Here is a 22,947-nt window from a genome sequence, read left to right on the forward strand (position 1 = left end):
TGCCAAGTTCATGCTACTCACGGGACCTTGGTTCATTGTCTCATCTGAATGACTAGAGGCTCAGTTTGATTTTCCAGTCAAACTTGGAAGAAAGAGTGAAAGCAGGATTCAGACCCAGAACCTCACAAACACTGTAGTGGCAGATCAATATTATACCTCACAAACACTGTAGTGGCAGATCAGTGTATTATACCTGACAAACACTGTAGTGGCAGATCAATATTATACCTGACAAACACTGTAGTGGCAGATCAGCATATTATACCTGACAAACACTGTAGTGGCAGATCAATATTATACCTGACAAACACTGTAGTGGCAGATCAGCATATTATACCTCACAAACACTGTAGTGGCAGATCAGCATATTATACCTGACAAACACTGTAGTGGCAGATCAGCATATTATACCTGACAAACACTGTAGTGGCAGATCAACATATTATACCTGACAAACACTGTAGTGGCAGATCAGCGTATTATACCTGACAAACACTGTAGTGGCAGATCAATATTATACCTCACAAACACTGTAGTGGCAGATCAGCATATTATACCTCACAAACACTGTAGTGGCAGATCAGTGTATTATACCTGACAAACACTGTAGTGGCAGATCAGCATATTATACCTGACAAACACTGTAGTGGCAGATCAGTGTATTATACCTGACAAACACTGTAGTGGCAGATCAGCATATTATACCTGACAAACACTATAGTGGCAGATCAGTGTATTATACCTCACAAACACTGTAGTGGCAGATCAGCATATTATACCTGACAAACACTGTAGTGGCAGATCAGCGTATTATACCTCACAAACACTGTAGTGGCAGATCAGCATATTATACCTGACAAACACTGTAGTGGCAGATCAGTGTATTATACCTCACAAACACTGTAGTGGCAGATCAGCATATTATACCTGACAAACACTGTAGTGGCAGATCAGCGTATTATACCTGACAAGGATGACCTGTGGCTGTGCTGTGTCAGCATGCTGGGACACAGCCGCACTGACCAGGTTGCACAGTGACACAGACTGACATCCAGCGTCAAGGAGTGTGTGCGGGGGTCTGGAGCGACGGTCACATGGGTTGATGCAGATCAGGTGAGGTCCTATCAACGTCTGCACACACACACACACACACACACACACACACACACACACACACATGGGTACACACACACACACACACACACATGGGTACACACACACACACACACACACACACACACACACACACACACACACACACAAATTGAGTCTCCATCTTCCTTCTTCTCTCTCAACTCTGTGAAATGTCATCAGGGCGCCTCACAGAAGAACTGTTCACCAGATTCCTCCAAGTCTGCTGGCCGTGTGTGCCAATGCCTGGGTCTCTGAGTATATTGAGTATGTGGGCATAAGCTGCTCAGATATGCTGTGCATGCTCATATGCACTGGTATATTACTGTATATCATGCGAACACACAGATCACATATGGTAACAGTGCACACTGCACATGAATGCATGCTGTGCATGTGCTCATAATGGTGTACAACATACTTCTCTATGCATTCACACACACATGCACACACACACACACATGTGCATGCACACACACACACACACACACACACACACACACATAAACAGCACACACACACACACACACACACACACACACACACACGCACGCACGCACACACGCACACAGATTCAAACCATTATCTCTTACAGTTACACTGTGGCATGACAGGTATGGATACACAGGACAGATGGATAGAACTTTTGACATATCTAGACAAGTACATGCACGTTTAAATCTATATAACCTCTCATTCACATATATACAAAAATCAATGCACAAATTCACATGCTCACCTATAATTCAGTGCCAAACAAGGATGAAGCTAAACAACTTTTAAAATATGGTCAGAGAAATACACACACACACACACACACACACACACACATTTCAATCATAATGATAATGCATTCCCTGATATCAACAGATAAATCATATTTTTCAAACACACACACATACACGCTCACACTGGGTAACACCATTGGAACAGTATATTATTACTATATATCATATATATGCAACGTTGTCGCCCAGTGGTGCATATATCTGGATGTTAATTATTTGATGACAATTCACATCTGGATGTTAATTATTTGATGACAATTCACATCACAGGCCTCACCTCAAACTGGCAGTTCTGGAAACGCACTTGTAAGCTGCGAACAATGCTTTCTTCTGTGAGAGGTCCCACCAGGTAAGTCAGGTCATCCATTGCTCTTTGCACTTTATCTTATGTAATCCTTGGGGGAATATATTATCAAGAGAGAGAGAGAGTGTGTGTGTGTGTGTCTAGAAATATCTACGTGAGTCTGATGGTCTTTTGGATTGACTTGTCTCAGTGTCAGACATTAAAATAGTTTGGAGAATTTTACTCCAAGTGGGTCAAGACACAAGTGGGACACTGGTCGACATGATTTGTACACATGTTGTACTGATACTAATTCTGTCAAACCATACATTCATGGGTTAGTTCCCTGCATTGCACGGAAAACAACTGTCGTCGGGTCAATCTTACGACAGATAACCACCGTCAGATACGGCTCGGTCAGGGTTTCTGTAACCGAGTGCCCGCGTGTCCATGTTGCCAAGTCCTATCGTCATGAGAGTTATTCCCCTTCCAGTGGCAGTATGTGCCCTGGACAATGAAATGTAGTTGTAAATATAATGTGCATGAAACCAAGGGTTTGTGATCTTGACAGAGACAAGAACTAAGCGGAGATGGAAAAGGAGAACGGGAAACAGAAACAGAAGGCACTGACAAAAAGACAGGGAAGATGGAGGCAGATTTGAGGCCTGTAGAAACACGAAGGGAGGGGGGAATAGGAGAGGGGCGGGGGGAGGGGTTGACAAAGCGAGATCGACATTCGGGAGGTAAAGACTAACGGCAGACAGGGAAAGATATTGACACTAATACACATAAAGGGAAACGGAGAAAGAGACAGGGTACACTTGGACGTAAAAAAACAAAGACGCTCGGAAAGAGACAGCCTCCTTGCGCCCGCTCATCTGTGTGTGTGTGTTTGTGTGTGTGTGTGCGTGTGTGTGTGTGTGTTTAATTATTTTTGTATGAATGTGGAAAGTGGGCTATTGTGTATCATGCACATCTGGCCATACACATGTTCCCTGATCTTGGCCCATATTAAATTTTATCATTTGCCTTCAATGCTTTTTCTCAGTTTAATTAGATTTGCAGAATGAATAATGAACTTGATAGGCGCATAGAATTTTCCTCACCTAGTTGTGAGTTCAAAGCGCCACACACAGAGAAACACAGACAGCAACAAGGAACAACAAAATGCCTGCACAGCAGACCACACACACACACACACACACACACACACACACTGCAACTGGTTTATAAAGTGAGGTGGGGAGTGCATGACTGGCTGACAATGTGATTATCACAGTGTTTTTACTGCTTTTATGAAGAGAGTAAATGAAGACTTTTTTCTCCTGTTCTCAGGGAATGGAGTTCCAAAGAAAAGGAGCTCACTGATCATATCGCTGTGTTGATTGGTGTCTGCTGGCCTGGGGGCATCACACATCTCAAACACATCTCAGTGGGCGTGAAGAGCTTTGCAGGTGAAGATATATATATATATAGAGAGAGAGAGAGAGAGAGAGAGAGAAGGGGGCATTTTTTGTCTTGCATTTGAAAATAATGGAGTGCAGTTGTGAAGGATACATTCCTGGAAAGGAAGCCAATGGAGTCTCATCAAAATCACCTGATATCTTCAAACTTCTTGACTCTTGCAACAATTAACCCTCACTGCAGTATTTCGTACTGCCTGAAAAAACTATCTGAGCCTATTGAATATATTTACTTATTTTCTATTTTTTTTATTTCATTAAGTTGATGTTTTCTACATTATGTATGCACGGGCAAGGCCTAAACAGCATGCTGGGTTTATGCATACGTCAGGCATCGCCTTTCATTTGTTTTAACGATTATGTGGTGTTGATTATATGTGGATCAGACAGCATGCTGGCTTTATGCATACGTCAGACACCTCCTTTCGTTTGTTTTAACGATTATGTGGTGTTGATTATATGTGGATCTGACAGCATGCTGGCTTTATGCACACGTCAGGCACCTCCTTTCAGGTTTTTGAACGATTATGTGGTGTTGATTATATGTGGATCTGACAGCATGCTGGCTTTATGCATACGTCAGGCACCTTTCATGTTTTTGAACAATTATATGGTGTTGATTATATGTGGATCTGACAGCATGCTGGCTTTATGCACACGTCAGGCACCTCCTTTTGTTTGTTTTAATGATTATGTGGTGTTGATTATATGTGGATCTGACAGCATGCTTTGAGGCCTCACTGAAATGGAAACTGAAACTCCCTTTGTAAAGTTGCAAATGAAATTTACATTCATCTTCATTTAGTTATCTTACTTGTTTCTTTTGTGAATTTGTGTATGTGTGCTGTGTGTGCGTGTGTGTGTGAGTTTGTGTGTGTGTGTGTGTGTTTGTGTGTGTGTGTGTGTGACATTTTTTTTTTGGTGGTTGACACCCTCCCCCCTCCCCTCCCAACACTATAACTGTTCTAGATCTCCCTGTCCCCTCTTTCTCACTCTGCGCAGATGAATCACAAATCCACACACACATAATTTTGTGCAAGATGTATTTTCACACCAGCATGTTTTATGCACACAACTGATATAGTGTCATATTTTATATTCACCGCACAGTAAACAGAACATGCACTTTTTGTTATAAGACATCCCCTACTCCTTCAAAATAAATTTTATGATAACTTCACAGTGCTGCTCATGGAATCATTCTACTCTAACGTGAAGACATTTTAAAGAACATCACATAAAGCTATACGTTTCCATAAGTGACAAAATCACACAGGTTTGTGTGTGCTTGCAATTCAGCTATAGCAGTAGATAATAAGATATAAGTTTATAACTGCTTGCAGCAATACATCTTGTGAAACTGTACATGTCAGGGTACAATTCTGAGAACCTGTGATTAACCTAAGGTTAATGTTATTGATCTTACATTGTTGATTTGCTCACAAGATGATATCACCATATATACAGGCACATGAAAATAATACATTTTGATACTGGCATGGGGGGTGGAGGGGGATAATGGACATGATGAATTTTATTGGTTGATATGAACATTTGAGTTCATAATAACTTAAAACACAAAAAACCCAAGCAAATGATTATTCATAAACTGTTAGGGCAAGGTTAAAAAAAAGCGTGCATAACAACAGGTAATATATCACAGGTTGCTTGTCTTGAATAACATGCATGTGCCCCGATGCACTCCCACAGCATGTCACCATTGTATAACGTTGTATAAATGCTCCTTTTTCATGGCTCCCATTCACAGACATATCCAGAATCATCAACCACCCACCTCCCTTCCCTCCCCTCCCCTACAGAATGGAAACAGAAAATAAGAAGTAAATGATACAGTCAGAAGTAACATTTTAACACTGCCACTGAGAAAGATCCAAACTAAAAGTTGTCAAATATACAAAATGAGTTACAGTATAAAACTAATCATCATGTCAAACCTAAACTACAGTTCAATGTATGCTGTTTACAGATTATTATCTGATTTGAGTTTTCACTTCCAGGTGTTTTTCTTCCTTTTTTACGGTTCTAATTTTTGGTTTTGTTAATGTGTGCTTGTCTGTGTGTTGGTAGATGACTGGTACAAACTCCACAATATTCACAGGTGTCAAACTTTTGCACTCAAAGGCTTGAGGTGGTGAATAACAGCAACAGAAAGCAAATGTGAAGGAGCCTTTACTTGAATTAACAACAACAACACACACACACACACACACACACACACACACACACACACACACACACACACACACACACTTTGATGCTTAAGTCTTGTTACAACACAGAAAATGTACAAAAGTCACTCAAGGAACTGTCACAAAATGTTGGTGTTTGAAACTTCTCAATCGCACAAGTGCAGAAAGTGAAAACACCCAGTGTACGCTACCATGACACGGTGGTTAGCATCACAAACAACTGACTGGGAGTTAGTGGGTTCTGGGTTCAATTCTAGTTGGCTGTGTCAAATATCACTCCAGAGCTGTGTTACTATATAGACTCAAATGGGAAGACAAGGGCCACACAGTTATGCATAACATCCACTTCATGGGTGTATTTTTAGTGAGCCACTAAAACTCCTTCACAGACGAGTATTGTACATTACTATATCCCTCTGGACTCACTAATGACTAATGACAGAAGATACATTTTGAAGAAGAAGAAAAAATGAGAGAGAGAGAGTAAGCAAAGATAATTATATTACAGACATATAACGCAGACTCAAAAAGGATAGTCTCCATGAATGCATCATCACCATCATCTTCATCAGTTACTGTCACAACAGGAAAACACATTGTCCTAAGTTGTGTGGCCCTTTCAGAGGGTACAGAAGATGGGAAAATAAAAGAAAGAAGGGGGAAGGTGATGGAGACGAATATTGGGTGGCCATTTAATTTCAACAAACAAGATAAATGGTCACGATTTATGGCAATGGTATTTGTGTGTGTGGGGTGAGGGCCTGGAGGGCGGGGCAGGGGGAGGAAGGGAGGGGGGTGTTGTGTACATCTGTTTACATTTGTTTGACCGTGTCTGTAGAATTGTGCATTGTGTGAGCATGTGGCTGAAGTCTGGTGTTAGGAAAGCCATCAAACATTCATTTAGTTTGTAATTTTTAAAACACCACCATCAACATTCTGAGTATGTCATTGTTTTTGTTTCATTTCAACCAGCACAGAGAAACATCACTTCAGCAACTGATCCTCACCCATCAAAGGTACCACAGCATCAATCATTCCCATGACTGACACAAAAACTTCACACAATGTGAATAAGAGTCACAGATCAAAAGGCCGGGATCATCATCTCACACAGCTATTGCAGCAGGTCTTTATTCCTTCAGCCAGTGATTGGCGTCAGCAGTCCCCCCCTCATTGCAGTGATAGGCTTAGGGGTGAAACCTCGGGAAGATACGCTTCGAGGTGTGGGGTTTTGCATCGCAGTATCCAAGACGCGCAAGGCTTTCTTTGACTCTCTGCAAAAAGAAAAAGAAAAAAAAATGCAAACTGATATTTCAAGACAGAGAGAGGTGGAAGACAGGGAGAGGTGGAAGACAGGGAGAGGTGGAAGACAGGGAGAGGTGGAAGACAGAGAGAGGTGGAAGACAGAGAGAGGTGGGAGACAGAGAGAGGTGGAAGACAGGGAGAGGTGGAAGACAGAGAGAGGTGGGAGACAGAGGAAGACAGAGAGAGGTGGGAGACAGAGAGAGGTGGAAGACAGAGAGAGGTGGAAGACAGAGAGAGGTGGGAGACAGAGAGAGGTGGGAGACAGAGAGGTGGGAGACAGAGAGAGGTGGGAGACAGAGAGAAGACAGAGAGAGGTGGAAGACAGAGAGAGGTGGGAGACAGAGAGAGGTGGGAGACAGAGAGAAGACAGAGAGAGGTGGGAGACAGAGAGAGGTGGGAGACAGAGAGAAGACAGAGAGAGGTGGGAGACAGAGAGAGGTGGGAGACAGGGAGAGGTGGGAGACAGAGAGAGGTGGGAGACAGAGAGAAGACAGAGAGAGGTGGAAGACAGAGAGAGGTGGAAGACAGAGAGAGGTGGGAGACAGAGAGAAGACAGAGAGAGGTGGGAGACAGAGAGAGGTGGGAGACAGAGAGAAGACAGAGAGAGGTGGAAGACAGAGAGAGGTGGGAGACAGAGAGAAGACAGAGAGAGGTGGGAGACAGAGAGAAGACAGAGAGAGGTGGAAGACAGAGAGAGGTGGGAGACAGAGAGAAGACAGAGAGAGGTAGGAGACAGAGAGAGGTGGGAGACAGAGAGAAGACAGAGAGAGGTGGGAGACAGAGAGAAGACAGAGAGAGGTGGGAGACAGAGAGAGGTGGGAGACAGAGAGAGGTGGGAGACAGAGAGAGGTGGGAGAGAAAGAGAGAGGTGGGAGAGAAAGAGAGAGGTGGGAGACCGAGAGAGGTGGAAGACAGAGGAAGACAGAGAGAGGTGGAAGACAGAGAGAGGTGGGAGAGAGAGAGAGGTGGGAGACAGAGAGAGGTGGGAGAGAAAGAGAGAGGTGGGAGACAGAGAGAAGACAGAGAGAGGTGGAAGACAGAGGAAGACAGAGAGAGGTGGAAGACAGAGAGAGGTGGAAGACAGAGAGAGGTGGGACACTGAACACTGAACACTGAACACTTTAATGTCAATAGCTTTACAGCCCTAATGACATGGGGGTTCATAATACAAATAACAACATGCATCAATAGTAATAATATTGATGAAAACCAAAACCAAAACGAAATCAATCAATCTGTGCAACAAAGTGCAGTTCGACCATCCATTCAAAGTAATGGCATGTAGTGAGAAATAAAAACAAAAACATATATAAATGTATAACATAAATATTTTCCATATGAGAGTGACAACACATATTTCACTTTTCACAATGAGCAACACCTGATACTATTTTATTATTGTTGAGGTTTTTTTCGTCGCATGTTATTCGCTTCTGCAATATATTTTGCAAGTGACTGTAGTGAAGTTTCCTGATTTAAATTAAGCACTCCAAAAATATCTTCATACTTTGCTGAATTTGTTTTAAATACAACACATTTTTCTCGAATATCGTCATAAGCTTTACAACTAAACAAAAAATGTAACTCATCCTCCCTTGAATGACCGCACATCGGACAAGGGGAGAGTAACGAGGGCTCAGTCTGAAACCACTTTTCATAAGCATTCAAACCAATCGTTCTCGTTCTAAATCTGGCGAGACTTGTTCGGTGCCACTTGTTTGTCACGACTGTGATATATTTTTCTGTTTGAAATATACTTTTAAAACTATAAAACCATCTATATTTCTCAGTGCTTTCCATTTTACAGTGCCAATTCTGTTTATATGAAGCAATTAGCCTATCTTTGAATTCTGAAACAAATCCTTCTACACATCCAACTCCCTGACACATCCACACAATCCCAAATCCATTTACAGTTAATGTCTTCTTTACAAAATATACCCAGTTTTCCTTCCCTCTCTCATGTTCATTTACTAACATTTCATACGCCTGCTTACATAATCTCGATGTGGGTAGCCTTATTAATTTTAACCAATATTTTATACATTTCACACATGATTTAATGTATAATGGGTATCTACCACTTTCTCCATATAATACAGTATTTGAAGCATGTAATGGAATATTTAAAAAACGTTTAATAGCTAATGTATGTACTTTTTCTAAATCTTTGTTATCAGAAAGTCCCCAAATTTCGGCACTGTATGTTATCATTGGTTCTATTTGAGTATCAAAAAGTTTCCAAAATATATATGAATCTATCGAGCCTAACTTACGTAAACACCTTAAGATTTCTATAACCCCCTTCTTCCCCTTTCTACAAATTTCTGCTACTGTCCTTGTCAAACTCAGCTTAGTTGTAAAAATCATACCAAGATACTTATAAGCATTAGTTACCTTCACTTCATCAGTTCCATAGTGCCATTTTTCATATCTAGATAAGTAACCACCTTTTCTAAACACAACTACATTTGTTTTCTCAAGATTAACTTTTAAAAATAATCTAGAGAGAGGTGGGAGAGAAAGAGAGAGGTGGAAGACAGAGAGAGGTGGAAGACAGAGAGAGGTTGGAGACAGAGAGAGGTGGGAGACAGAGAGAGGTGGGAGACAGAGAGAGGTGGGAGACAGAGAGAAGACAGAGAGAGGTGGGAGAGAAAGAGAGAGGTGGAAGACAGAGAGAGGTGGAAGACAGAGAGAGGTTGGAGACAGAGAGAGGTGGGAGACAGAGAGAGGTGGGAGACAGAGAGAAGACAGAGAGAGGTGGAAGACAGAGAGAGGTGGGAGACAGAGAGAGGTGGGAGACAGAGAGAAGTGGAAGACAGAGAGAGGTGGAAGACAGAGAGAGGTGGGAGAGAAAGAGAGAGGTGGGAGACAGAGAGAGGTGGAAGACAGAGAGAGGTGGAAGACAGAGAGAGGTGGAAGACAGAGAGAGGTGGGAGACAGGGAGAGGTGGGAGACAGAGAGAGGTGGAAGACAGAGAGAAGACAGAGAGAGGTGGAAGACAGAGAGAGGTGGGAGACAGGGAGAGGTGGGAGACAGAGAGAGGTGGGAGACAGAGAGAAGACAGAGAGAGGTGGGAGACAGAGAGAGGTGGGAGACAGAGAGAGGTGGAAGACAGAGAGAGGTGGAAGACAGAGAGAAGACAGAGAGAGGTGGAAGACAGAGAGAGGTGGAAGACAGAGAGAGGTGGGAGACAGAGAGAAGACAGAGAGAGGTGGAAGACAGAGAGAAGACAGAGAGAGGTGGAAGACAGAGAGAGGTGGGAGACAGAGAGAGGTGGAAGACAGAGAGAGGTGGGAGACAGAGAGAGGTGGAAGACAGAGAGAGGTGGGAGAGAAAGAGAGAGAGAGAAAGGAAGGGTGGAGACATATATAACTGTTTCATACATGAGCCATATTTTCTGAAGAAAACACACACACACACACACACACACACACACACACACACACACATACAAAGTCATTTATCCTTAAATCACAGCATAGTTCTGGTTTTCATCAATGTCATTTTGTGAATGAGAAGAATTTCAAAGAGAGGTATGTTTGATACTGACCACACAGCATGTATATAGCTGTGAATGAGGAAATAACCTCACCAAGACTTTGCTGCATGAGCGAAGTCACCTACTTTACCTTTCAACTGTTTTCTCTTTCCACTTTTTGACACAGTTACAGTGTGTGTGTGTGTGTGTGTGTGTGTGTGTGTGTGTGTGTGTGTGTGTGTGTGTGTGTGTGTGTGTGTGTGTGTGTGTGTCTGTGTGTGTGTGTAGTTCACTGTACTGGCATTTTCATGTTTCTGTCTATGTGTGTGGGTGGCACTGCAAACACACAACCTAAGAATGAATATTTTTCCGTGCCAATACAGATAAAGTTAATGTCATTTCATGTTTCTACCAAACTTCCTTTTAGAGTTTCTTGAAATCAGAGTAAACTGCATGTGTACCCCTCTTTCTCTTCATGTTTATCAATGACTGTATTCTTCACAAGCAGTACAAAGTAAAAACAAGGTTAATTTACAGTATATAAAAATGTAATAGTATATTATAATATCTGTCATTAAAAAAATGAGTAGATTTTTGTCCAGACAATGAGAGAAATAAATACAGAATGTGAGTCTCCTTTGGCTGGCAATCAGTCATATATTTTCAGAGTAATCCAATCAATGAACTGTTAAACTGGGGTTAAAGTGACTGACTGGGTGAACAGCTAATTGACAGACAGACTGACTGACTGACTGATTGACTGACAAACTACCTGCCTGACTGACTCATTGACAAACTGCCTGCCTGATTGACTGGTTGACTGACAAAGTGCCTGTCTGACTGTTTTAGAATCGTAACTCATGCCTCAGTTCCATATATATATATATATACATAAACAAAACAAAACAATTCTAAACAAAGCAACAACAAAAAAGCAGAAAAAACAATGATACAAACCGATTCTTTAGTGGCACAATATGTTGATAGAAACATACAGTTAAAATAAGAATATTAAATAAATAAATAAATAAAAACCCTGCCATAATCTGTTTCCAGTTGTTGATCAAAATGTGACCTGGGCTGTTGTCCATTTTTTTAGTGACTGTCACCAGTTATAATGCAGTGTCTCTCTCAGCGCTCCACAACATGGGAGTCAAAGATTTGTACATAACACCATTCATCATAAGACGTCTCAATACAAATTATTACACAAACTGGTCACATGAATACATTAATCTAGAAGTGAGAAAGGAAGGTGGTGGGGAGTGGATGGGAGGGGGGGGAAGAAGTGGGTTGGAAAAGGTGGAATGAGGGGGTGGAGGGTGGGCAGGGTGTTGGGAGGGGTAGGAAGTGGGGAAAAAGTGAACATGACAATTTTTTTTTTTAATCCAAATATAGCGACCAATACCAAAAGAAAAGTTCTGTGTGTGCGTGAGTGTGTGTGTGTGTGTGTGTGTGTGTGTGTGTGTGTGTCTCCGTGTGTGTGTGTGTGTGTGTGTGTGTGTGTGTGTGTGGGGAGGGGGGGGGGGGTACATGTGTGTGTGTGTGTGTGTGTGTGTGGTGTACATGTGTGTGTGTGTGTGTACATGTGTGTGTGTGTGTGTGTGTGTGTGTGTGTGTGTGTGTGTGTGTGTGTGTGTGTAAACATAGGCACACAATTTCTGTTAATTATTAGTGAACTAACAGGTAACAGTGGACACACACACACATATTATGTATATATATATATAGATATATATTCACAGCATTGTTAACACACAAACACATAGTCTCCTTCATTTTCTCAAGAAGTCAAAAGGAGCCAGGAGTATGAACACTCAACAATAATTCATAATGAACAAGTGGAGTCATTGGCTCCTCCTAAATAAAAACAAACAACACACAGCTTACTGCCATGTTCCCCTTAGCTTGTACACAGATAAAAACAAACAACACACAGCTTACTGCCATGTGCTTCCCCTTAGCTTGCACACAGATAAAAACAAACAATACACAGCTTACTGCCATATTCCCCTTAGCTTGCACACAGATAAAAACAAACAACACACAGCTTACTGCCATATTCCCCTTAGCTTGTACACAGATAAAAACAAACAACACACAGCTTACTGCCATATTCCCCTTAGCTTGTACACAGATAAAAACAAACAACACACAGCTTACTGCCATATTCCCCTCAGTTTGCACACAGATAAAAACAAACAACACACAGCTTACTGCCATATTGATGGCCTAGAGGTAACGCGTCCGCCTAGGAAGCGAGAGAATCTGAGCACGCTGGTTCGAATCACGGTTCAGCCGCCGATATTTTCTCCCCCTCCACTAGACCTTGAGTGGTGGTCTGGACGCTAGTCATTCGGATGAGACGATAAACCGAGGTCCCGTGTGCAGCATGCACTTAGCGCACGTAAAAGAACCCACGGCAACAAAAGGGTTGTTCCTGGCAAAATTCTGTAGAAAAATCCACATCGATAGGAAAAACAAATAAAACTGCATGCAGAAAAAATACAAAAAAAAATGGGTGGCACTGTAGTGTAGCGACGCGCTCTCCCTGAGGAGAGCAGCCCGAATTTCAAACAGAGAAATCTGTTGTGATAAAAAGAAATACAAATACAAATACAAATTCCACTCAGCTTGCACACAGATAAAAACAAACAACACACAGCTTACTGCCATATTCCCCTCACCTTGTACACAGATAAAAACAACACACAGCTTACTGCCATATTCCCCTCACCTTGTACACAGATAAAAACAACACACAGCTTACTGCCATATTCCCCTCAGCTTGTACACAGATAAAAACAACACACAGCTTACTGCCATATTCCCCTTAGCTTGCACACAGATAAAAACAACACACAGCTTACTGCCATATTCCCCTCAGCTTGTACACAGATAAAAACAAACAACACACAGCTTACTGCCATGTGCTGCCCTCAGCTTGTACACAGATAAAAACAAACAACACACAGCTTACTGCCATGTGCTGCCCTTAGCTTGTACACAGATAAAAACAAACAACACACAGCTTACTGCCGTATTCCCCTCAGCTTGTACACAGATAAAAACAAACAACACACAGCTTACTGCCATGTGCTGCCCTCAGCTTGTACACAGATAAAAACAACACACAGCTTACTGCCATGTGCTGCCCTCAGCTTGTACACAGATAAAAACAAACAACACACAGCTTACTGCCATGTGCTTCCCCTTAGCTTGTACACAGATAAAAACAACACACAGCTTACTGACATGTGCTTCCCCTTAGCTTGTACACAGATAAAAACAAACAACACACAGCTTACTGCCGTATTCCCCTCACCTTGTACACAGATAAAAACAACACACAGCTTACTGCCATGTGCTCCCCTCACCTTGTACACAGATAAAAACAAACAACACACAGCTTACTGCCGTGTGCTGCCCTCAGCTTGTACACAGATAAATCAAAGATGAAGAACTAAAGGTAAACACCACAGGCAGATAAATCAAAGATAGCGAAGAACTTACAGTTAAAAAAAAAAGGGGGGGTTCTGACACACACACATACTGGCAGAAGATTGACAGCTGAGAAGGAAGCTGTCGGAGTTGACACACGTCATGCAATATATATTCTAAGTTCAAATTACACTTAATTCATTCAAAACATTTGACAGTTAAAAAAGCTTCAGCCAGTTTAGGAAAGGGCACACAAAACCCCAAAAAGCAAAAAGAAGAGCAAGCAACACACACAACAGATCCTTGAGAAACAGCCAAAAGGAAGAAGAGTGAACAAAGACAAAACCAACATTTATTCATGCAGATATATGTATTTCTCAACAGGAAGAAGTACAAAAAAAAGAACTGAAGACAAATGGCAAAACAAGCATGAATGCAGACCAGCATTTGGGGAAGGGGGTGGCGTGGGGGTGGGGGTGGCGTGGGGGAAGGGGGTGGCGTGGGGGTGGGGGTGGCATGGGGGAAGGGGGTGGCGTGGGGGTGGGGGTGGGGGTGGCGTGGGGGAAGGGGGTGGCGTGGGTGTGGGGGTGGCGTGGGGGTGGGGGTGGCATGGGGGAAGGGGGTGGCGTGGGGGTGGGGGTGGCGTAGGGGTGGGGGTGAAAAACAGGCAGGAAGAGGCAGCAAAAGCAGCTTCATCCCAACTAGTTCTGCATTAACTCTTTCACCACCAAGCTTCTGTGTAAAAAAAAACACACCTCCCCAGCGCCAAATATTTTAGACACAAAGCTCTTGGTCACAGACTTCGGGTCATGTGAAAACAACGGGGCGAACGTTAGTCATTGTTCTAACGCCTGAGAAACTGGCTGCACCTGTCAAGTTTTGTTTCAAGGTGAAAAACAGTCATTTTAAAATGACCCCTTAATGTCGACTAAAGTTGCCTATAGTGGTGCACTGTCTAGTCAACTTTAGTCACATATGGTTGTGAAAGAGTTAAATCCAGACTTTGAATATGCCATGTAGTTTCCAAGAAGGAATTTATGGCCAAGGCTTTTATTCTTTTCTTTTGCATGTGTGTTTGTTGTTTGTTCACTTGTTTGTGCATGGGCTGAATGGCTGGTTTTTAATTCATCTGTGGCAAAAGAACAGACAATGTCATTAGAAGAGATTTGTGCATGGGCTGAATGGCTGGTTTTTAATTCATCTGTGGCAAAAGAACAGACAGTGTCATTAGAAGAGACAGGGTAGAAACACAAGGACAGCAAGAATGAGCACTCTGATGTGGGCTTCTATTTCTGTAAATAAGACATGCAAACTTTCTATGATTTTTTCCCCACTTTTTCAACTCACTCAGATAAAGAACGCATTCATGCATGCCCTTGTACTCAATGCTGCTAGCACACACACACACACACACACACACACACACACACACACACAAACACACACACACAAACATGCCATATGTTTTGCATGCATGGAATATAAACCAACCACACGCCCCTTTAACATGAAGAAAACACCACACACCTATTCATCAAGGAGTCTGAGGAAGGCAATCCCACCAAACAAGGGAAAAAAGACACACACACATACACACACACATGCTGTGCGTTCTGCATGCAGAAGGGAAGATACAGTAAGCAAACCAAAGAGGGGAGGGCTGTAAGCAAACCTTTACAACATCTCTTGGTACCCTTCAATCAAACACAGGCAGGGGGGTTAGTGTTAGTTGTGTGAGTCAGCATCAACAGTGAAGTAGTTAGCTGCTGGTGAGATGTTAGAACTGTGTTATGGAAGACATGAATGCTGCTGGTGAGATGTTAGAACTGTGTTATGGAAGACATGAATGCTGCTGGTGAGATGTTAGAACTGTGTTATGGAAGACATGAATGCTGCTGGTGAGATGTTAGAACTGTGTTATGAAAGACATGAATGCTGCTGGTGAGATGTAAGACATGTGTTATGGAAGACAGGAATGCTGCTGGTGGGATGTTAGAACTGTGTTATGGAAGACAGGAATGCTGCTGGTGAGATGTTAGAACTGTGTTATGGAAGACAGGAATGCTGCTGGTGAGATGTTAGAATTGTGTTATGAAAGACATGAATGCTGCTGGTGGGATGTTAGAACTGTGTTATGGAAGACAGGAATGCTGCTGGTGAGATGTTAGAACTGTGTTATGGAAGACAGGAATGCTGCTGGTGAGATGTTAGAATTGTGTTATGAAAGACATGAATGCTGCTGGTGGGATGTTAGAACTGTGTTATGGAAGACAGGAATGCTGCTGGTGGGATGTTAGAACTGTGTTATGGAAGACATGAATGCTGCTGGTGGGATGTTAGAACTGTGTTATGGAAGACAGGAATGCTGCTGGTGAGATGTAAGACATGTGTTATGGAAGGCAGGAATGCTGCTGGTGGGATGTTAGACATGTGTTATGGAAGACAGGAATGCTGCTGGTGGGATGTTAGAACTGTGTTATGGAAGACAGGAATGCTGCTGGTGGGATGTTAGAACTGTGTTATGGAAGACAGGAATGCTGCTGGTGGGATGTTAGAACTGTGTTATGGAAGACAGGAATGCTGCTGGTGGGATGTTAGAACTGTGTTATGGAAGACAGGAATGCTGCTGGTGGGATGTTAGAATTGTGTTATGGAAGACAGGAATGCTGCTGGTGGGATGTTAGAATTGTGTTATGGAAGACATGAATGCTGCTGGTGAGATGTTAGAACTGTGTTATGGAAGACATGAATGCTGCTGGTGAGATGTTAGAACTGTGTTATGGAAGACAGGAATGCTGCTGGTGAGATGTTAGAACTGTGTTATGGAAGACAGGAATGCTGAAATGATGTTAGAACTGTGTTATGGAAGACAGGAATGCTGAAATGATGTTAGAACTGTGAACTGGAAGACATGAATGCTAAAATGAACCAAATTTTTTTTTCAAAAATCTGTGACGAGAATGAAATTATGATATGTGTGTGTGTCTGTGTGTAGGCATACATCAGTGTATCCATTTGTATATATATGTGTGTGTGTGTGCATGTGTGCGTGTGGAGAATGACTTTGTCAGTAATATTCAAATGACACTTCCAAATTAAACACTATAACAATCTGCTGAGATTTATATGATAGCACTTCATAAGTAATCAGGTCAGCTTTGAAGCAGTTCAAAGTGTCAAAACATGTGAGTTTTGTGTGGGTGGGTGGGGAGGCGGGGTCTGTCTGTCCGTCTGTCTGTAGATATACAATATGTGTAAATTTCAGTACAAGTCGTGTTATTTGAATGACAAAGCATTCTAATGTCACCACATGTTGCTGTGAAATAGTCACATAATATTCAGTCAGTACTGTGTTGATCATACCCATGACCAAGAAGTCTGAATTCAGAGTTGTACAAAAGCTTTGAAGACTTGGTGACTGTTCCAACTTTCCCTCTTTACTGTGTGTGTGCATGTGCAAATATGACTACACACACTGAAAACACAATACTCATGCACACATGAACGTGCCTACATGTACATAAACACACACACACACACACACAAACACACATGCACCACAATGCTCACACACATTCACATACATGTCAAGAAATGTTATATAGTGAGTTTAACAATCATACATCAAGAATCAGAAAATCACACACATGCATGCACGCACACATGTCTACATACAAATATATACAGACACAAAAACACACTCATGCACCCAAACGCACAGACATAAACAAAATACCATGGTGAGTTATACAATCATACATCAACAATAAGTTACACACACACACACTCACACACACACACACACACATACACATACACACGCACACACACACACACACACACACACACACACACACACACACACACTTACCTTGCCAAAGGCCCTTCCAGTTTCTCACGTTCCCGAAGTGTTCTCAGGACACGTCGATCGGTCAACTTCAAGGTGGAAAACGTACGGATTATCTGAACAGTAAAATTAAAAAAGATAATAATGAATTAAAAAAAACCCAACATTTGCTGAGAAATTTTGTGAAATACAGTTTCCACTGAAAAAAAAAAGTTTAATTTAGTTGGGGGGAGGGGCGGAGTTTTGCTGCCCTGCCACCCTCCATACACGACTACACCACACAGGATTGTCACAACACTTCTGGTCAGGCATCAGAAATCCACAGCCAGCTGTTTGTATGAAGCTGCCGACGGGCGCAACAGCCGAATGGTTAAAGCGTTGGACTTTCAATCTGAGGGTCCCGGGTTCAAATCACGGTGCAGGCGCCTGGTGGGTAAAGGGTGGAGATTTTTACAATCTCCCAGGTCAACATATGTGCAGACCTGCCAGTGCCTGAACCCCCTTCGCGTGTATACGCAAGCAGAAGATCACGTTAAAGATCCTGTAATCCATGTCAGCGTTTGGTGGGTTATGGAAACAAGAACACACCCAGCATGCACACCCCCAAAAGCGGAGTATGGCTGCCTACATGGTGGGTTGAAAACGGTCGTACACGTAAAAGCCCACTCACATATATACGAGTGAACGTGGGAGTTGCAGCCCATGAACGCAGAAGAAGAAGAAGTATGAAGCTGCCATGAGGCCAGTCACCTGAGAAGAGATTTACCACTTTTATTTATCCACTTATTTATTTAAATGCAGTAAGCTCTATGTTGAAAAGCACTGACTAAAGGTTATATGAAGATCTCAATACTTTTCCAGACCCTGAGGGGAAACATAACTTTCTGAAGACTGTTCCAGACCCTGAGGGGAAACATAACTTTCTGAAGAGTGGAAACATAACTTTCTGAAGACCGTTCCAAACCCTGAGGGGAAACATAACTTTCTGAAGACTTTTCCAAACCCTGAGGGGAAACATAACTTTCTGAAGACTTTTCCAGACCCTGAGGGGAAACATAACTTTCTGAAGAGTGGAAACATAACTTTCTGAAGACCGTTCCAAACCCTGAGGGGAAACATAACTTTCTGAAGACTTTTCCAAACCCTGAGGGGAAACATAACTTTCTGAAGACCGTTCCAAACCCTGAGGGGAAACATAACTTTCTGAAGACCGTTCCAAACCCTGAGGGGAAACATAACTTTCTGAAGACCGTTCCAAACCCTGAGGGGAAACATAACTTTCTGAAGACTCTTCCCGCCATGGAAATGTTTTTCTCAATTTTCTGAGACTTCAAACTTCCGTGACTGTGCATGAACTGTGCTCTTCATTTCACTCAAGACTTTACAGTGGCTGGATTTCACCGCACTCTCTTCAAGGGTGATACTTACCATGAGACAACATATTCACCGCACTCTCTTCAAGGGTGATACTTACCATGAGACAACATATTCAATGCACTCTCTTCAAGGCTGGTACTTACCATGAGACAACATATTCACCGCACTCTCTTCAAGGGTGATACTTACCATCAGACAACATATTCACCGCACTCTCTTCAAGGGTGGTACTTACTATGAGACAACATATTCACCGCACTCTCTTCAAGGGCGATACTTACCATCAGACAACATATTCACTGCACTCTCTTCAAGGCTGGTACTTACCATGAGACAACAGACAACATATTCACCGCACTCTCTTCAAGGGCGATACTTACCATGAGACAACATATTCACCGCACTCTCTTCAAGGGCAATACTTACCATAAGACAACATATTCACCGCACTCTCTTCAAGGTTGGTACTTACCATGGGACAACATATTCAATGCATTCTCTTCAAGGGTGATACTTACCATAAGACAACATATTCACTGCATTCTCTTCAAGGGTGATACTTACCATAAGACAACATATTCACTGCATTCTCTTCAAGGGTGATACTTACCATAAGACAACATATTCACTGCATTCTCTTCAAGGGTGATACTTACCATAAGACAACATATTCACCGCACTCTCTTCAAGGGTGATACTTACCATGAGACAACATATTCACCGCACTCTCTTCAAGGGTAATACTTACCATGAGACAACATATTCACCGCACTCTCTTCAATGCTGGTACTTACCATGAGACGAACATATTCACTGGAGTCCAGTTCCAACATTTCCAGCAGGAGTCGGATGACACGCTCATTCTTCATACCCAGGGTACCCTGCAATATGGAGATCAGGGTACAGAGTAAATCCTCACACAGTGCAGTGCTGGCCAAGTGGTAAAATGTCCGCACAGGATACAAGAGAATCTGAGTGTGCTGGTTCAAATTTCACATAAGCAAGTATTTCCTTCCCTTCCACTTGACCTGGAGTGGTTGTCTGGATGCTGGTCATTCATTTATTTATTTATTTTATTTTATTTTATTTTATTTTATTTTTTCTCAAGGTCTGACTAAGCATGTTGGGTTACGCTGCTGGTCAGGCATCTGCTTGGTAGATGTGGTGTAGCGTATATGGATTTGTCCGAATGCAGTGGCGCCTCCTTGAGCTACTGATACTGATACTGGTCATTCAGTTGAGGTGATAAAACAAGGTCGCGTCAGTAGTATGCATTCAGAAAAGACCCCATGGCAACAAAAAGGGTTCTCCCTGGAAAATTTGATAGAAAAACGCACTTTAGGAAAAGAAATCCACTTGCTGACAGAATAAAGAAAGAACTGGGTGGTGTTGCACTGTAATGACAAGGGTGGCACTGCACTGTAATGACAAGGGTGGCACTGCACTGTAATGACAAGGGTGGTGTTGCACTGTAATAACAAGGGTGGCACTGCACTGTAATGACACTGCACTGTAATGACAAGGGTGGTGCTGCACTGTAATGACACTGCACTGTAATGACAAGGGTGGCACTGCACTGTAATGACACTGCACTGTAATGACAAGGGTGGTGCTGCACTGTAATGACACTGCACTGTAATGACAAGGGTGGTGCTGAACTGTAATGACACTGCACTGTAATGACAAGGGTGGCACTGCACTGTAATGACAAGGGTGACACTGCACTGCAATGACAAGGCTGGCACTGCACTGTAATGACAAGGATGGCACTGCACTGTAATGACACTGCACTGTAATGATAAGGGTGGTGCTGCACTGTAATGACACTGCACTGTAATGACAAGGCTGGCACTGCACTGTAATGACAAGGCTGGCACTGCACTGTAATGACAAGGCTGGCACTGCACTGTAATGACACTGCACTGTAATGATAAGGGTGGTGCTGCACTGTAATGACACTGCACTGTAATGACAAGGGTGACACTGCACTGTAATGACAAGGGTGGCACTGCACTGCAATGACAAGGGTGACACTGCACTGCAATGACAAGGGTGGCACTGCACTGTAATGACAAGGGTGACACTGCACTGCAATGACAAGGGTGGCACTGCACTGTAATGACAAGGCTGGCACTGCACTGTAATGACACTGCACTGTAATGACAAGGGTGGCACTGCACTGTAATGACACTGCACTGTAATGACAAGGGTGGTACTGCACTGTAATGACACTGCACTGCAATGACAAGGGTGGCGCTGCACTGTAATGACACTGCACTGTAATGACAAGGGTGGCACTGCACTGTAATGACACTGCACTGTAATGAAAAGGGTGGTACTGCACTGTAATGACACTGCACTGCAATGACAAGGGTGGCGCTGCACTGTAATGACAAGGGTGGTGTTGCACTGTAATGACAAGGGTGACACTGCACTGTAATGACAAGGGTGACACTGCACTGTAATGACAAGGGTGGCACTGCACTGTAATGACACTGCACTGTAATGACAAGGGTGGTGCTGCACTGTAATGACAAGGGTGGCACTGCACTGTAATGACACTGCACTGTAATGACAAGGGTGGTGCTGCACTATAATGACTGCACTATAATGACAAGGGTGGCACTGCACTATAATGACTGCACTATAATGACAGGGGTGGTGCTGCACTGTAATGACACTGCACTATAATGACAAGGGTGGCACTGCACTATAATGACTGCACTGTAATGACAAGGGTGGCACTGCACTATAATGACACTGCACTATAATGACAAGGGTGGCACTGCACTATAATGACTGTACTGTAATGACAAGGGTGGCACTGCACTATAATGACTGCACTATAATGACAAGGGTGGTGCTGCACTGTAATGACACTGCACTATAATGACAAGGGTGGCACTGCACTATAATGACAAGGGTGGCACTGCACTGTAATGACACTGCACTGTAATGACAAGGGTGGTGCTGCACTGTAATGACACTGCACTGTAATGACATGGGTGGTGCTGCACTGTAATGACAAGGGTGGCACTGCACTGTAATGACACTGCACTGCAATGACATGGGTGGTGCTGCACTGTAATGACAAGGGTGCACTACACTATAATGACAAGGGTGGTGTTGCATTGTAATGACAAGGGTGGCACTGCACTGTAATGACACTGCACTGTAATGACAAGGGTGGCACTGCACTGTAATGACACTGCACTGTAATGACAAGGGTGGTGCTGCACTGTAATGACACTGCACTGTAATGACAAGGGTGGTGCTGAACTGTAATGACACTGCACTGTAATGACAAGGGTGACACTGCACTGCAATGACAAGGGTGGCACTGCACTGTAATGACAAGGCTGGCACTGCACTGTAATGACAAGGATGGCACTGCACTGTAATGACACTGCACTGTAATGATAAGGGTGGTGCTGCACTGTAATGACACTGCACTGTAATGACAAGGCTGGCACTGCACTGTAATGACACTGCACTGTAATGATAAGGGTGGTGCTGCACTGTAATGACACTGCACTGTAATGACAAGGGTGGCACTGCACTGTAATGACACTGCACTGTAATGACAAGGGTGGTGCTGCACTGTAATGACACTGCACTGTA

At 43.0% G+C, this 22,947-nt stretch overlaps 2 protein-coding genes across 2 annotated transcripts in view; both read right to left on the bottom strand.

The window, feature by feature from the left end:
• The window catches only part of LOC143293130 (uncharacterized), a 53,830-nt gene extending 51,189 nt beyond the window's left edge, over positions 1–2,641 (bottom strand). The window contains exons 1-2 of the mRNA XM_076604046.1: positions 2,197–2,641; positions 965–1,131 (exon numbers count right to left, since the gene is read on the bottom strand). Coding sequence (XP_076460161.1) covers positions 965–1,131; positions 2,197–2,286 — 257 coding nt within the window. The 5' untranslated portion in view covers positions 2,287–2,641. The remainder of the gene's footprint in view (positions 1–964; positions 1,132–2,196) is intronic.
• Positions 2,642–4,691: 2,050 nt separating this feature from the next.
• Positions 4,692–22,947, bottom strand: part of LOC143292360 (uncharacterized) — a 60,791-nt gene continuing 42,535 nt past the window's right edge. Inside the window, 4 exon segments of the mRNA XM_076602555.1 lie at positions 4,692–7,149; positions 15,775–15,796; positions 17,974–18,065; positions 20,121–20,207. Of these exon segments, the coding sequence (XP_076458670.1) occupies positions 7,063–7,149; positions 15,775–15,796; positions 17,974–18,065; positions 20,121–20,207 (288 nt within the window). The 3' untranslated portion in view covers positions 4,692–7,062.

Source organism: Babylonia areolata, chromosome 18 (assembly GCF_041734735.1).
Source record: "Babylonia areolata isolate BAREFJ2019XMU chromosome 18, ASM4173473v1, whole genome shotgun sequence".
NCBI lineage: Eukaryota > Metazoa > Mollusca > Gastropoda > Neogastropoda > Buccinidae > Babylonia > Babylonia areolata.